Source organism: Empidonax traillii, unplaced genomic scaffold (assembly GCF_003031625.1).
Source record: "Empidonax traillii isolate 1590-97213 ecotype Southwest subspecies unplaced genomic scaffold, ASM303162v1 scaffold1436:size109477, whole genome shotgun sequence".
Taxonomy (NCBI): Eukaryota; Metazoa; Chordata; class Aves; order Passeriformes; family Tyrannidae; genus Empidonax; species Empidonax traillii.
Window position 1 is genome coordinate 52,453 of NW_020956629.1, and position 14,873 is coordinate 67,325.

At 58.6% G+C, this 14,873-nt stretch overlaps 1 protein-coding gene across 1 annotated transcript in view; it reads left to right on the plus strand.

Moving 5' to 3' along the window:
* MEF2D (myocyte enhancer factor 2D) overlaps nucleotides 1–13,792 on the plus strand; it is a 34,446-nt gene extending 20,654 nt beyond the window's left edge. Inside the window, exons 5-10 of the mRNA XM_027907301.1 lie at nucleotides 1,460–1,516; nucleotides 4,900–5,096; nucleotides 5,337–5,357; nucleotides 8,510–8,639; nucleotides 12,116–12,368; nucleotides 13,394–13,792. Of these exons, the coding sequence (XP_027763102.1) occupies nucleotides 1,460–1,516; nucleotides 4,900–5,096; nucleotides 5,337–5,357; nucleotides 8,510–8,639; nucleotides 12,116–12,368; nucleotides 13,394–13,724 (989 nt within the window). The 3' untranslated portion in view covers nucleotides 13,725–13,792. The remainder of the gene's footprint in view (nucleotides 1–1,459; nucleotides 1,517–4,899; nucleotides 5,097–5,336; nucleotides 5,358–8,509; nucleotides 8,640–12,115; nucleotides 12,369–13,393) is intronic.
* The last annotated feature ends 1,081 nt before the right edge of the window (nucleotides 13,793–14,873 follow it).

A 14,873-nucleotide genomic window follows, 5' to 3' on the forward strand; every position in this document is an offset into this window, starting at 1 on the left:
GGCCATCTGTGTCTCATTCGCTCGCTGCCTGGGACACGGAAGAAATCCTGCTTGTGGGAGCCAGGGCCTTGCATGTTAGAAAAACTCCTTTTTTTTTCCTCTTAAATTTTTTTTTTTTTTTTTTTTGCCCTGCAGCAGAGCTGGGAGTGTTGTTTCCAGAGCAAATGCACAGCGAGCTCTGGCTGGGTGCCTTTGCACTGCTCAGTGCCATCGGCTTGGTTGGTGGGAGAAAGGCGGACAAGGGGTTGTGCAGGGCTGGGAGTGGGGTTGGCATCACCCACCCAAGGGAGTGACTCCCCCCTTCAGCAGCCTGGGCACCAGAGGCTGGGGTGCAGGTGGAGTCCCACAGCAGAGCACAACCCTAAAATCCTGGTGGGTTCCCTCCTCCAGGACTTCAGAGGCACCAGGAACCTTTACAGCCTTTACAGACCAGGCTTTACAGCCCCTTCCTTTGAAGGGAGGGTGCTGTGGTGCCACATCTGCCACATGTTGTGGGTCACCTTGCCCTTTCTCAAGCTGTACAATATTTAGGACCACTGCTGTTCCCAACCCTGCTCCCATGTGGGGAGCAACTGTCCTACCCTGCACAGCAGTGGCTCAGCCCTCCTGCCGGCGTCGGGGGGCTCGCTGCAAACCTGAAGCCCAGAGCCACGGGCTGAATAAAGGTTCCTGTCTCAGGTTTCCCCATCTGGGTTGAGAAGGGCTGGGCGGTGGTTTAGAGGTGGGGTTTGGGATCGGAGGCTCCTCGTTCCCCAGCCCAGGGCTCCAGGATGACTGCGGTTGCAGCTTCAGAGCCTCCACGCCGGCTTCTGGCCACAATCGCCGCCCGCGGCATAGCCAGGCAGCCCCAGCCGGGGAAAATAGGTGGCTTTCAGAAGCGACTCCGTAACGTGGCAGAAAAAAAAGTCAAATCTTCTTGCAGGAGGGGCAAAATGTTCAGTTTTTTGGGGGAATGTGAAAGCCCCCGGTCTGGTTTTTCCCAGCCTGGTGGGGAGTGGCCGCCCTTTCCAAGTGTTGGGACGGTGGGAGGCGGGATCGTAGCAGCGCCCTGGCAGTGCAGGGATGGTTTCCATTCGGCCTGAACGTTACAGGGGGGATAGTGTTTCATGTCGTGCTGCTGGGGCTCTCTTCCGCAGCAGCACCGGCCCCCGTGTCCCCCCAAAGGGGGGCTTGGAATAAAATAGCCGCAGTGTTTTCCAAGCTGCCTCCTCTGGAGCAGGATCCTGTGCACCTGGCTGCTTCCCAAAGGAAACGGATCTGCCTGGATAATGTTTCCCAACCTGATCACCAGGAATGCTGCTCATTTTGCTCAGGACTTTCTCCCTCGGGGACGCAACCGCACTTATATTCCTCTGCTTTCCTCCGTTGTGCTCCTCCCCCACTTCCTGCCCCCCAAAAGTGGGGATGCTCACCTTGTTTCTGCGTGGATGGTGACCCTGTGTTTCTGGTTGCTTTGCAGGGGCAATGCTTGGAGGAGACCTGAACAACACAAATGGAGCCTGCCCGAGCCCTGTGGGTAAGTGAGGAGCCTTCCAGCCCTGTGCCCGGGGCTCCGTGTGCCACTCCTGCCCGTGGTTTCCCCACGTGTCCCCCAGGATTTTGCTTTGCCGTTCAGAGGGAAGCGCTGGGGAAAATTTTGCTGCCGTTGGCGGTGGGAGGAGTTGGCATGTGGAGCTCCAGCCTTTGTGGGGAGTGCTGGTTTCAGTGAAGACCCCGGAGGCTGAGGTGTATCCCTCTCCCCTGGGTCTCTGGGAGTGCTGAAGATCAGAGGAGTGATCCATGAGGACCAGGATTTGGGCACCACTGGCTTTAGCTCCTCACGCTGCAGCCAATTTCCCCCCCTCACCTCAGGTGATCAATTAACATCCAGTTCCTCCTCGGGCTTGGGCCCTGTAAAGCAACTTTACTGCAAGGGAAAAAGCTCATTAAGGTCCCTTTCCACTGCGAGAGCCTCGATGCTAACGAGGCTCAGGCCTTGTGGCTCAGCTCCCTGGCTGTAAAATGCACTAACATCATCTCCATCCCCACATCTGCCTCCGCCGTCTGCAGGCTGAGGATGTCAGCCCGGCGCTGGTGTGGGCACGGCCCAAAAACCAGCCATGGCCCCAGGCCCTGCTGGGAAGCTGCTGCAGGCCCTGGGCTTGGGCTTGGCAGGGTGGATACCATCTGTCCCAGGGTGAAGGCAGCCTTGCTCCAGGAGCCTGGCTTGTCACCCCTCCTCCAGGCCTTTTTGCAGCGGGGCTCCAGCCGACAGCACGGAGTAGGAATGTGGAATTCCACGTTGCCCCAATTAAAACCAAACTGGAGCCGGGTCCCGCCGGCTCTGTGGATGGGGCTGGTCCAGCACTGCAGCTGCCCCGTCCCTGTGCCCTGCACCACAGCCCCTCCTGGGAATAGCCTTTTCCCAGTGCTGGGCAGCAGCCGTGCCAGTGCCAGCGGGATTTCTTCCCAGGTGCCAGGGCGGTCCTGGAGGCTCACAGTGCCCGACACGGAGCTTTGCTGGTGCTCGAGGGCAGGGGGAAGGGGCCGCCGTGCCACGGCCCCCCCCAGGCACCTTGGCGGCCCCTGTCCCCCACCGGCCGCCCCCACGTCAGCTGTCGGAGCAGCCGTGGCAGGAGCTTGGCAGGGCCCCTGAATGTCAGCATTGACGTCACCGGAGCATTCCCCGCGTTCCTACCGCCACTGCAGGAAACGGGCGTGAGGAGCAGGGACAGCCCGACCAGGGCCAGCCCCCGACCCCCCGCCGGCCCTGACCCCCTGCCCGCCCCGGGGCTCCCTGCACGGCTGCGGGAGGGGAGTGTGGCTCTGGCACTGCGCTTGTGGTTTTCAGATACCTGGGGCATCTCTTCCTCCTCCTTCTCCTCCTTCTCCTCCTCCTTCTCCTCCCTAGCAGTCTCTGCAGCACTGAGTGATCACCTGCTACCTCTGAGTCATCAGCTGCGGGTGCCTCTGGCTGGATCCTGCAGCGATGCCGGCTGTATCCCGGCTGTATCCCGGCTGTATCCCTGCTGTATCCCGGCTGTATCCCAGCTGTATCCCGGCTGTATCCCTGCTGTATCCCGGCTATATCCCGGCTGTATCCCGGCTGTATCCCTGCTGTATCCCGGCTGTATCCTGGCTGTATCCCGGCTGTATCCCTGGGTCCTGCCCGTGCACCACAGCGTGTGCCACCCTCGGGATGCAGCACCCGGCCCACCCTGCCTGCCCCTGAGCTCTGGCTATCCCCAGCTCTGTCCAGATTCACAGTGGGGTGGTGCAAAGGCAGCCCAGAGTGCTTCACTTTTAGGCCCCTTTTTCTGAAGGGGGGGCCTTTGCTGGGAAATCCAGGCACTGGGCTGGCCACATCCAGGCTGGGTGGGCACGGTGATGAGAATGCTCAAGGCCACCCACCTTTGGGGGGTGAGTGGCAGCACTGGAGCCCAAACCAGCTCCCCTCCAGCACAGAGGCCACCTCGATCCACACCCCAGGTGACGCACACCATTAACATGCCGTGCCTCAAACAGGGAGTCACCATGAGAGCCACGTGCGTACCCCGTGTCGGTGCCACCTTGGGCAGGGGAGTGTCAAAGGGTTTAACATTTCTTTTGGCATGTCCATGGCCACTGGCACTGTGGGTAGCAAAGGTCACCCGGGGAATTCCTGCACCTTCGTTGTTAATAAATCTAAAAGCCAGTGGTTCCCTGTGCCTGGTTCACCCATCACCGCTGCGTCCAGCCCCGGGACAGCTCTGGAGAGGCAGTGGCTGGCACTCGGCCCCCGCAGCCGCAGCGTCACTGCCACAGCCGCCTGCTGAAATGCAGATGCAGCGCAATGGTAGATGTGATTAATAATGCAATCAGCGACCTATTTTTCCCGGTCTAACGTGCAATGAATATGAGGGCTGAATCCTGGTGATTGCTGAACGCCTTTCTATCTTTGGGGCCTATTCAGGAAAAAAAAAAAAACAACCCTCATCAGAACAGTAATCTGATCCAATTTATTCCTTTCCTGATGTTCATCAAATCTTTTCCTTTTTAATTTTTTTTCTTCCTTTCCTTTCTTCTTTTTTTCCCCCCTCTCTGCACATAAAATCCTTAAGTGGGGCAGCAGGAGGAGGAGGAGGAGGAAAGAACCTCAGATCTTCAAAGGGGCAGTGGGAGCAGTGAACTGAGTCCTCACTTGGCTGTAGCCCCTTTTTGCTGCTCTGGTACCATAAGGAGACCTTACAAGTGAACATACCAGTAATTATCTGCTGTGGCAGAGCCGTGGTGCCCGGCCAGGGCATGTAAAGAGCCTCTGATCGGGCCTCTGAGATGTAGCAGGTGTTACTGCAGGAACAAAAGGAAGTTCCTGCAGGTTGAGGAGCTGCCCTGGGCACTGAGAACTCGGGGCCGCTGCCTACCCTGCCCTCACCCTGCAGGGTGAGCCTGCCTGGGTGCGGGAGGGTGTTGGGGAGCCTGGGGGGGATGAGGTGCTGCTCTCCCTGGGAGGAGCATCCGTGGAGGCCTGCTGTGGCTCTGCTTGCTGTGCATGTGCTTACCACAGCTGTGCACTCACCATCTCCATAAATCCACCGCTGCCATGCATTCATAGAATCATAAAATCATGGACTGATTTGGGTTGGAAGGGACCTTAAAGATCATCTAGTTCCAACCCCCTATCATGGGCAGGGACACCTCCCACTAGACCAGATCACTCAAGGCCTTGTCCAGTCTGGTCTTGAACACTGCCAGGGTTAGGGCATCCACAGCCTCCCTGAGCAACCCGTTCCAGTATCTTAACACCCTCACAGCAAAGAGTTTCATCCCAATCTCCAGCCTAAAGGTCCCTTCTCTCAGTTTGTACCTGTTCACTGCCCTGCACTCACCATTGCCATGCACTTAAACCTCCTTCATCCTCTGCCACCCTTCCTCTTGCAGGAAACGGCTATGTGAGTGCCAGAGCCTCTCCGGGCCTCCTTCCCGTGTCCAACGGCAGCAGCCTGGGCAAGATCATCCCGGCCAAGTCCCCGCCGCCGCCGCCGCCCTCGCACGGGACGCAGCTCGCCGCCAACAGCCGCAAGCCGGACCTGCGTGTGATCACCTCGCAGAGCGGGAAGGGGCTGATGCACCACCTGGTGAGTGCCCGTGGCTCTGTGGGGACACCGGCTGGGGTGGGAGCGGGCAGGCCGCAGGGGGATGTGGTGCTGTTCTGTGTGGTAGGAGTGGAAGGCGGCCGGGGCTGTGCCGGCAGGGAGGTGTGAGGAGGAAGGCTTGGATTCCCCCGCCGTGGTGCCGGCGAGCGCGGGCTGTGGCGGGGACGGGGCGCTCGAGTTAACGGTGCCTATCGGTTCTCTCCCCTGTTCTCCCGCGGGCAGACCGAGGACCACTTGGCTCTGGTGAGTTCCCTCTGAATGTGCATGGCGGCAGGGTGGGGACACGGGCCGCTCGTCCCCCTCGGTCCCCACACCCTGCCCTGGCTTGGCAGAGGCGTGGAGCATGCGGAGGGGGTGGATGCTGGCTCCTTTGCCCCCCCGTTGGGAATGCGGTGGGATGTGGGCACCAACACATGTCCAGTCCTGACTCAGAAAAGCAATCCCAGGAAAAACACACTTAGAGGAAAATCGGGTACCCTATGGAAAAGAAGGAGCTGACACGAGCTGTAAAGCACCTGAGCTGTAAAGCACCTGTTTCTCTATCAAGGCCAAAAGAGTTGTGCTGGTTCCCCCAGGGAAGTGAGCCAGGTTGGTCCCTCTGGGGGCTGTAGAGCCAGGTTGGGCACCACCACCAGGCTGGACCTGCCCCATGGGCTTTGCTGGAGCCACCACAGTTACTGCACGGGAAGACCTGGTCTACTGCCAGCACATGAGAGACAGGGAGTAAATCAGGCTCTTCCCATATTAAGGATATTATTTAAAGCCTGTGTAAATCCACTGGCTGGCTAGTGCACTCCCTAAACCTCCCTTGTGCACGGGGCACTTTTCCGTGTTATTTTTATGGCTTTTTTTCCCTCTTCCTGCCAGCAAAGTGAATGCCACCTTGTTTGTGGCAATGATTCACTCTGCTCCGTTGCTATTCTGGTGCAGGGCAGATGGGCGACAGGTCAGCGCAGCGAGGGAAGGGCAAGAGCTGCTGCAGGAGGCAGCTCACAGCCAGGGAAAAGCTCTCCAAAACACAGGAGTAAGCCAGTCCCTCTGGCAGCCTGCAAGGAGACACTCTTGGGCAGGCCAAGGATGAGCCAGGGCTTTGGCAGGCGTGGATTCTCTCGCTCTTTGTGCCCCCCAAACCCTTCTTGCTTAGTGGCCCCCTCCCAGCAGCTCCCTGCCTCAGTTTCCCCATGGGCAGATAGAGAGCAGTCACTCCCCTCTTCCTGGTCTGCTCGTCCCTATTCCCACTGCCCAAGGCGTTCCTGGGCTCTGCACTGGAGCAGCTTTAGGCAGAAATCCACCGGGGTGGCATTAGCAGCTTTAATTGTTGGTCTGAGCTAACCAGCGGGATTTTGCCTGGAGTGAAGAACATCCTCTCCTCAGCTGAGGTGGCAGAGGGGAGGTGGAGGGTGATGAAATAAGGTTAGCAGGCGACAGGGACCTTGGCACAGCTGGATCAGGAAAGGAAATGCGGATCGTTGTCCCTGCCGATCCCTCCTGTCCAGTTCAGATGCCCCCCTGCTCCATTAACCTTCTCCCCAGATTTGCTCCCTCCATGTTGCTCAACCCACACACACCAGATCCTCTCTCTCCAAATGGCAGCTCCCACCTCCTTGCAGGCAGCAGGGGGATGAGTCAGCGGCCCCTCTGCTGCGTCCTGCCCCTCTGCCCAGAGCCTCTGCCTGCAGCCCCAGCCCTGCCAGCCCTGCTCCTGCAGCTCTGGGCTCCGAGCACGCTCTGCTCCTCTGGAGGGCTCAGAGGGGCATCCCCCCGTTTGTCTCCACACTCCTGACTTGGCAGGGGGAGCGGGATCCCCAAGCATGTGCATGGTTTGGTGCCAGCCAGAATGTGCAACTGGAGCACTGGGCATGGGGCATGGAGTGTGAGTGGCATGAGGTGGGGGGGGGCAGCTTGCACACCTCCTCCCCTGCATGGATTTGGAGTGAAAATCAGGATGGCATCCCTGCACTCGCCTTGTGATTCCCAGGGCTGATAGGCCCGGGGCAGCCCATGTCCCACCGGCCCAGCCCTCCAGTGAGGCCTCACTGGTTCCTGTGCCTCTGCCCTCCTGGGAAAGCTGCAGAGCCCTGGAGCAAGGGGCAGAGGGGATGGGGCTGTGGGCTGCGTCCTGCTGGGCTGGCTCGGGGTCCAGTGCAGGCAGGAGCGGGATGGGGCTGAGTCCGGCTCTCTGTGAAGGCATTTCTTGCCATGTCCTTAACCCATGGCAGTGGGCACGGCCGAGGGTGGCTGCCAGCGGGATGTGTGCCAGGAAAACCCGCTCCTGGAGCCCAGGGCTTTAGCAATTAGAGCCCTGGTAATCGCCTTCCCCGGGCGGGCGGCGGGAGGGACCTGCGGGGCTGGGCAGCGTGTGGGCGCAGGGTGTGCAAATCCAGCACAGCCGGGTGCTGTCACCCTCTGGAGGTGGCCAGGGCAGGGGCTGAGCCTTCAGCCTCATCCCAGGAGAGTCCCCACGGCCGGGAAGCATCGCGTGGTCCATTCCCAGCCCTCCAAGGGCCTTGGGAGCCCTGGGTGTGGGAGGAAGGCACAGCCAGCCTCGTGCCAGGCGTGATTTAAGCTGGGCACTGCCCCAGTCTTCACAGGGTGACGTGTGCTGGGGTGCTTCGGATTAGAGTCAAGCCTCTTGAGTCTGATTTAAATCAGATCAGCAGAGACAGTCCAGATTATCTGCCTTGTAAACAGGGCTGAATCTGACCTATAGATCCGCCCACGTAACTGCCTGGAAAACCTCGGGGGGAGGCTGGCATGCACTGGTCCAAGGGCAGAATTTTTCCACAGTGGACCTGCTAATGCCCAAGTCACACAAACCTCATGAGGGCACCGAGCTGGCAGGTTGCTGAGCACTGGACTTCAAGTTTTGGGAGGCCACAGAGTCCCTTTAAAATCCTGAGGCCAGCGCTCAGCGTCCTCAGCTTCCCTTGAGGCGAGATCTTGGCCACTGGAGCTGCAGGGGAGAGGATGTGTCGGCTCTGTGCTGCCTTGGCCGGTCCTGGTGGTCCCTCTGTCACTCCTTGGTAGCCCAGCAGACCTCACACACAACCTCTGGAAAGCAATGAGCTTAGTCTGAAGCATCCTGCTGATATTTGCCCCCCTGCACACAGGGACATGGCTGGTCCTGGGTGGGTGAAGCCCAGCCCTGAGCAGGAAGGGGACACAAGGCCAGGTGACCTGCAGATGAGTGTCACAAGGCCCAGAGTGGCGGTAGCTGGGGGGGTTTTTGCACTTTGCTTTGCTGCAGTGTGGAATGGCCGGAGGATCAATCCTGCTTATCCCACGGTCTCTGTGCTCAGCCCCCAGTGCATGCCCAGGGGGTCCTGAGGGGCCACAACCCACAAAGATGACAGAGTCCAGCTGGGTTTTAACTGCCTCCCCGTTTGCTCCCACAGCAGAACACGCAGAGGTTGGGTGTCTCCCAAGCAACTCACTCTCTGACCACACCGGTTGTTTCCGTGGCGACTCCAAGTTTGCTGACACAGGGGCTGCCCTTCTCTGCCATGCCCACAGCCTACAACACAGGTAAGAGCAGTGGCCAGGTCAGAGCTCTCCACTGAGGGAATGAACAGGAGAGGGGAATGTGCTGCTGCAGGGATGTGCCTGTGCTCTCCGAGCAGCTGCATCGTCGCTCACGGAACTTGCCACTGCAAGACATGGCTGAGTCCAAAGGTTCCACAGGATTAAAATCAAGGGGAAAGTCATTATATAAATGCTGTCGTAGCCAGAAGGGCCGTGAGGGCTGATCCTGCCCTACTGTAGCCCACTGAACTGTGCAAGTGGATGCTAATTACAGCTACACCCATCCTCGGGCTCTCCAGAGCTCAGGTGATGTTGTAATAGGGGCTTAATGACGGTGAGCCCAGGCCCCCAAAAGTTTGGGAAGAATGCAGACCAGCCTGCTCATAGGCACATCTGATTCAGCCTGGTGGGGTTCAAGCCACCCTGAGGGGACGGTGACAGCGCAGTTGCCCAAGCAAAGGGGTTGTTCGTGTGCCACCGGTCAGACCTCCGCGAAAACTCCGAGGGCTTGCTGGTTGCCCCGTGTAACCTGCTCTGAGCTCAGAGGAGAGTTTGCAAAAATGTAAAAGAAGCTGCTTGTCTGGAAGAACCCAGAACAGGCGTGTTGGGAACTCCCTCTCCTAAATTAGTAGGTGTAGCCCCGAGGATGCTGGCAGTGCGTGATGAGCCCCGTGTGGCGCTGGCCCTGCCGTTCTCCAGCCAGGCTGGGCACAGCCAGAGTGCCCAGAATAGGTTTTAATTGAGCCCTGCGCTGCTGCTCGGGGTGGAGGGGGCTGAATTTCAGCTCTCTGTAGTTATTTTCTCTCGCAGCTGACCGTGGTGTTCCTGCTCGAGCACCAGCGGTGTCTGTGCCACGGGGTTTACTGTGGGGGTGAGCGTGGGGGGCATCGCTGTGGGGTGCAAACTCCAAGCCTGGACTGTTGTCACTTGTTTTGCCAGGGCTGCCCTGTTAATTGGGTGGGAATTACCTCAATTTGTGAAGGATCTTGAGCACAAGGAGCGGCTGAGGGAGCTGGGGGAGCTCAGCCTGGAGGAAGGGAGGCTCCCCACTCTCTAGGACTCCCTGACAGGAGGATGGAGCCAGGTGGGGGTCGGGTTCTTCCCCCGGGTAACAAGTGACAGGACAAGAGGAAATGGCCTCAAGTTGTGCCAGAGCAGGTTTTGGGTTGGATATTAGGGAAAATTTCATCATGGTAGAGGTGGCCAGGCGTTGGAACAGGCTGCTCAGGGTCGTGTCACCATGCCTGGAGGGATTTAACAGATGTGTGGATGTGGCACTTGGGGACACGGGTTAGTGGTGGCCTTTGCAGTGCTGGGGGAATTGATGGTCTTGGATGGCTTTTCCAACCTAGATAATTCCATGATTCTGTGATGCTGCCAGGATGATCATCCTGTAGGTCGCTGTGGGGTGCAGGTACCCTGAGCAAACTCCCAGCCTGGGGCATTGCCACTTGTTCTTTCCAGGACTCACCTGCTAATTGAGTGGGAATTGCCTGGATTTCAGGTGGGGGCAGTTGTGCCAAGCTGCCCCCTGGCCAGGGTTACGTGCCCTTTCCCGGAACCGGCACTCAGCCAAACCTTCCCATTCCCAGCTCTGTGATCCAGGCAGGCTCCAGCTCCAGCCCTGGTGGGGGCTGTGGGGGTGTAACCAGTGGGTGTCTGGAGCTCCCAAACCAGAAGGGCCGGTGCGGGAGGTGACGGACGTTGGGTGGGGTGTGCCGGGGATCCGCCGGCGGCGTTGGCAGCGGTTCAGCCCCGGCACAGCCACCTCTGTGTGTGCTGCTGGGGTGGGGACAGCTGAAACCACGAGGCACCCAAAATCACAGAGAGAAAGGGGGAGGGAGAGGGCACGGGAAGGGTTTGATTTACCCGTGGGTCCGTGGTGTCTGTGTCAGGTGTTGACGTGGCCGAGCGAGGTTTGACCATCTCCAGGAGCAGCAGCAATTTCCCCCCTGGTTTTCCCCACCGTTGTTCCCACCCCTTGTAAAATCCCCCCTTGGTATGGATGGGGTGCTCCTCGGGGATTTGGGATTGCTCCCGGGGCCCTGTAGGGGAAGGGCATCGTCCTGCAAGCGTGAGGAGGCACTGGGATGTGGGCTGCCCGTGGGGAGGGACACGGTGGCTGCTGAGTGTCCCCACGGCGGGTGGGGAGCGCCCCCTGCTGTCACACGTGGGGGTGGCCCAGGTCTGGGTGACGGTGTCCCAGGCACGGGTGGGGATGCCCCAGGCACAGGTGGAGATGCCCTAGGTAGGAGTGAAGGTGCCCTAGGCAAGGTGGGGATGCCCCAGGTAGGGGTGAAGGTGCCTCAGACAGAGGTTAAGGTGCCCCAAGCACAGGTGGGGATGCCCCAGGTAGGGTTGAAGGTGCCTCAGATACAGGTTAAGGTGCCCCAAGCACAGGTGGGGATGCCCCAGCTATGAGTTAAGGTGCCCCAGGTATGGGTGGGGATGTCCCAGGCACAGGTGGGGTTGCCCCAGGCACAGGTGGGGTTGCCCCAGGTAGGGGTGAAGGTGCCTCATACACAGGTGTGGATGCCCAAGACAAGGTGGGGATGCCCCAGATAGGGGTGAAGGTGCCCTAGACACAGGTGAAGGTTCCCCAGGTGTGGGTGGGGATGCCCCAGTTACATGTGGGGATGCCCCAGCTGTGGGTGAAGGTGCCCCAGGCACAGGTAGGGATGCCCCAGGCACAGTGGGGATGCCCCAGATAGGGGTGAAGGTGCCCCAGGTGTGGGTGGGGATGCCCCAGGTATGGGTGGGTCTCACCAGCTGTTGGAGGTTCTCTGCCTGGGGAGCAGAGGAGATGTGTGCCTGTGCTCTGTGCACCCAGCTGGAGGGTGGCTGAGGGGTGTCTCACATCCCCACAGTCCTTCCTGGGGGGAGCTGGATGCAGCTGCATCCTGGAGCTGCCCCTGCCACTGCTGTGCCTGGGGGATAATGGCACTGGTGGGTGCTGGGGGTGTGGAGGGTCCTGCCAGCCTTGAGGCCAGAAGGCAGTCGGGTATAAAGAGGAAATTGTTTATGCTGAGGGTGCTGAGGCACTGGCACAGGTTGCCCAGAGAAGCTGTGGCTGCCCCATGCCTGGAAGTGTTCAAGGATGGGTTGGATGAGGCTTGGAGCAATCTGGACTAGTGGAAGGTGACCCTGCAAGTTGGACTAGATGGCCTTTAAAAGGTGCCATCCTTGGGACGTAGTGCCGTGGTCTAGTTGCCATGGTGTTGTTTGGTCATAGATTGGACTTGATGATCTCAGGGGTCTTTTCCAACCTACTTGTTCCTGTGATTCTATGATTCCAGCCCAAATCATTCCATGGTTCCATGTGTCCTCTAGCCAGCACCCCTGTGCCACTTGCAGCACGGGCCGGTATTCCACACCTTGTGTGTTTGTGTCTCTCGCAGGTCTCCATCTTCTCGCAGCTCTCAGGGTGCTGTGGGAGCAGGTTTGACATTGAAATGACTGAAGGGCTCCTTCTCTTCCAGATTATCAGCTGACGAGCGCTGAGCTGTCCTCACTGCCAGCGTTCAGCTCACCTGGAGGGCTGTCCCTTGGCAACATCTCTGCCTGGCAGCAGCAGCAGCAGCAGCAACAGCAGCAGCAGCAGCAGCAGCAACAACAGCAGCAGCAGCAACAACAGCAGCAGCAGCAGCAACAGCAACAACAGCAGCAACAGCAGCAACAACAGCAGCAGCAGCAGCAGCAGCACCTGGTCCCTGTGTCACTAGGAAACTTAATGTAAGTGGAACAGGTACCAGGGCCACTCAGAGAGAAATTGTGCCCTGCTGGTGGAGGAAGAAGGTTGCTTTTAGTATTGCAAATGGATTGCTTTGCTCCAGGGAAGGGAACACAAGCACTTGCACATATTGGAGCAGGGTTTCTGAAGTGGATCTCCTTTAAGTCTGAAATAAAGCGTCCACACACCAAGCTACTTGGTCAAAAGAAAGATTTAAGCAACTTGCCAGTGATGACACTGAGAATGTGGGACAGAAAGAGGCAGGAATCGAAGAGGGGAAATCTGTGGCTTTGCCCCAGTCACTGAGTCAGAAATGGAAGGATGGAGGAATGGATGGATGGATAGACAGAGGGAGGGAGGGGTGGACTGAATAGGCTTTTGTGCAGGGAATTCAGTGCATTTTCCTCACTGCCTGGAGCACATTTTTCAGGCAGGGCAGACAGCATCTTCCCCAGCAGCCACCCAGACCTCCTGCACCAGTATGGAAAGTCTGGATGGAATTTTGGGTTGTAGTAAAGAGGTTCCCATTTTGGAGCAAAACCCTCCACCGGGTCTGTGCAGCCCACGGGGACGCTGGGGCAGAGCTGTGTGGATACCCATGGGACAGGGATGTCACACCCTGTCCTTCTCCTGCCATTTTGGGACAGTGGGTAGGATTGGAGCAGGATCACGGGCAGCTGGGGGAGAGAATAGGTGCTGCTCATGGGGTTCTTCTAATCCCAGGTCAGTAGTGATGTGTCCTGGTGAGTGCAGAGATCGTGTGTTCTGGAGTCATAGTGATTCATAATTCTAATTATGAATCCAGGTTAATAATCTAATCCAGGTTCATAATCCTGTGTTCACTTGGCTGTGGGATGTGCAGGTTTTGGATCATGTGTATTGGAGGCTGAAAGGCTGTGAAAAAGATAATAATGGGAAATTTCCCGTTTTCTCTTTTCTCATCTGTTTCTCCCCCTCCCTCCCCTCCTGCTCTCCTCCTCCTCCTCCTCCTTTCCCAACCTCTCCCCCCCACCTTCCGGATGCCCAGACAAGGGAGCCACTTGTCCCACACCACCACTTTGACTGTCAACACCAACCCCAACATCAGCATCAAGTCGGAGCCCGTCTCGCCCAACCGGGAGAGGAACACTGCCACCCCGCTCAGCACCTTCCCCCACCAGCCCCGGCACGAGCCCACCGGCCGCTCGCCCGTCGACAGCCTCAGCAGCAACACCAGCTCCTACGAGGGCAGCAGCGAGCGGGACGACCCCGCCCGCCCCGATTTCGGCTCGTCCCTGGGCCTCCTGCGACCCACCAGCGAGCCCGAGGGGGAGAGCCCCTCCGTGAAGCGCATGCGGTTGGATACCTGGGTCACATAACGCGTCCCCGCCGTCCCTGGGAGCGCCGCCGGCTCCGGTGGGGCCGCGGGAAGGGGGCGGGAGGGGCGGGGGGGAAGGGGTCGGGGTTGGGGGGGTGCGAAACGGGTGATGGGGATGGGCTAGGGTGGGGTGGGGCGGGGGAAATTATCATAAACTGCCTGAGAAATAGCTTTAGGATTTTGTAGGCATTCATTCTAGCGCAGCAGGCGACGCACGCAGTACATACGGCTCTCCTCGGCCGGGGCCGCGGGCTCGGGAACAGCCGAGGGTGTGGGAAACGGGGCAGGGGAACGGGAGATCTGTGTGCTTGCCAAAAGCAGCAGCCTCTGGCGGTGCTCCCCCCGCGGGCGGGCGGTGCCCGCGGGCTGGCGAGACCCCTCCCCGGGAGGTGGCACCGTATCCCTTGGGAAGAGCGCCTGCAGCGGGACGGGCTCCGGGGGCAGGCAGGGCACAGAGCACCCCCGAAATGCACCTTCACTCCATGCCCGGGCATTCCTGGGGCCGTTGTGCAGGAAGGGGCATCCAGCTCTCCTGAAACTCGAAGGGCTTCGGCAGACAACAGTTTTCCTCAGAAAGGGTTTTCCTACACCAGTTTTCCTAAATCAGCTGGGAAGGGAGGCCGAGGCTGAAACAGGATGCACCTGCATCCACAGCCTGCCTGGGCCTCCTGGATACTGGAAAGCTTAATCCAGGGAGCAAGAGGCAGATTTTTAAGGCTTAATCCCATTTGCATGACAAGTGGATGCAGACAGCATCTTTTCAATCCTTCCTAGCAGAGCAGGGAACTCTGCCATCTCTGACCAGGGTCACTGGAACACTGGAGTTCCTCTTTCCCAGGAAAGCCTTGCCTCTGCCTGGGTGCAGTGGGTGTGCAGAGGGAGGATGCATTAGTGCTGCTTTTCAGAGAAAATGGTGGGTTTTACCAAGCAACATCCGTAAAAGCATTTTAAAAATGCTTTAAAAATACATTCCCAAAGCTTTAAACCAGGAAAATGGGAAGAAATTCTTTTTTTTATTGAAGGATGCAATTGAAATAATGATCCTTTGGGATTTTGCCTGAAGGTTTCTAGGCCTTGAAAGGTAAGGGAGAGCTGTGTGGAAAATCTGCTCGAGTCTCAACACAGTGATTTAGTGGAAGGGAAAAGGAAA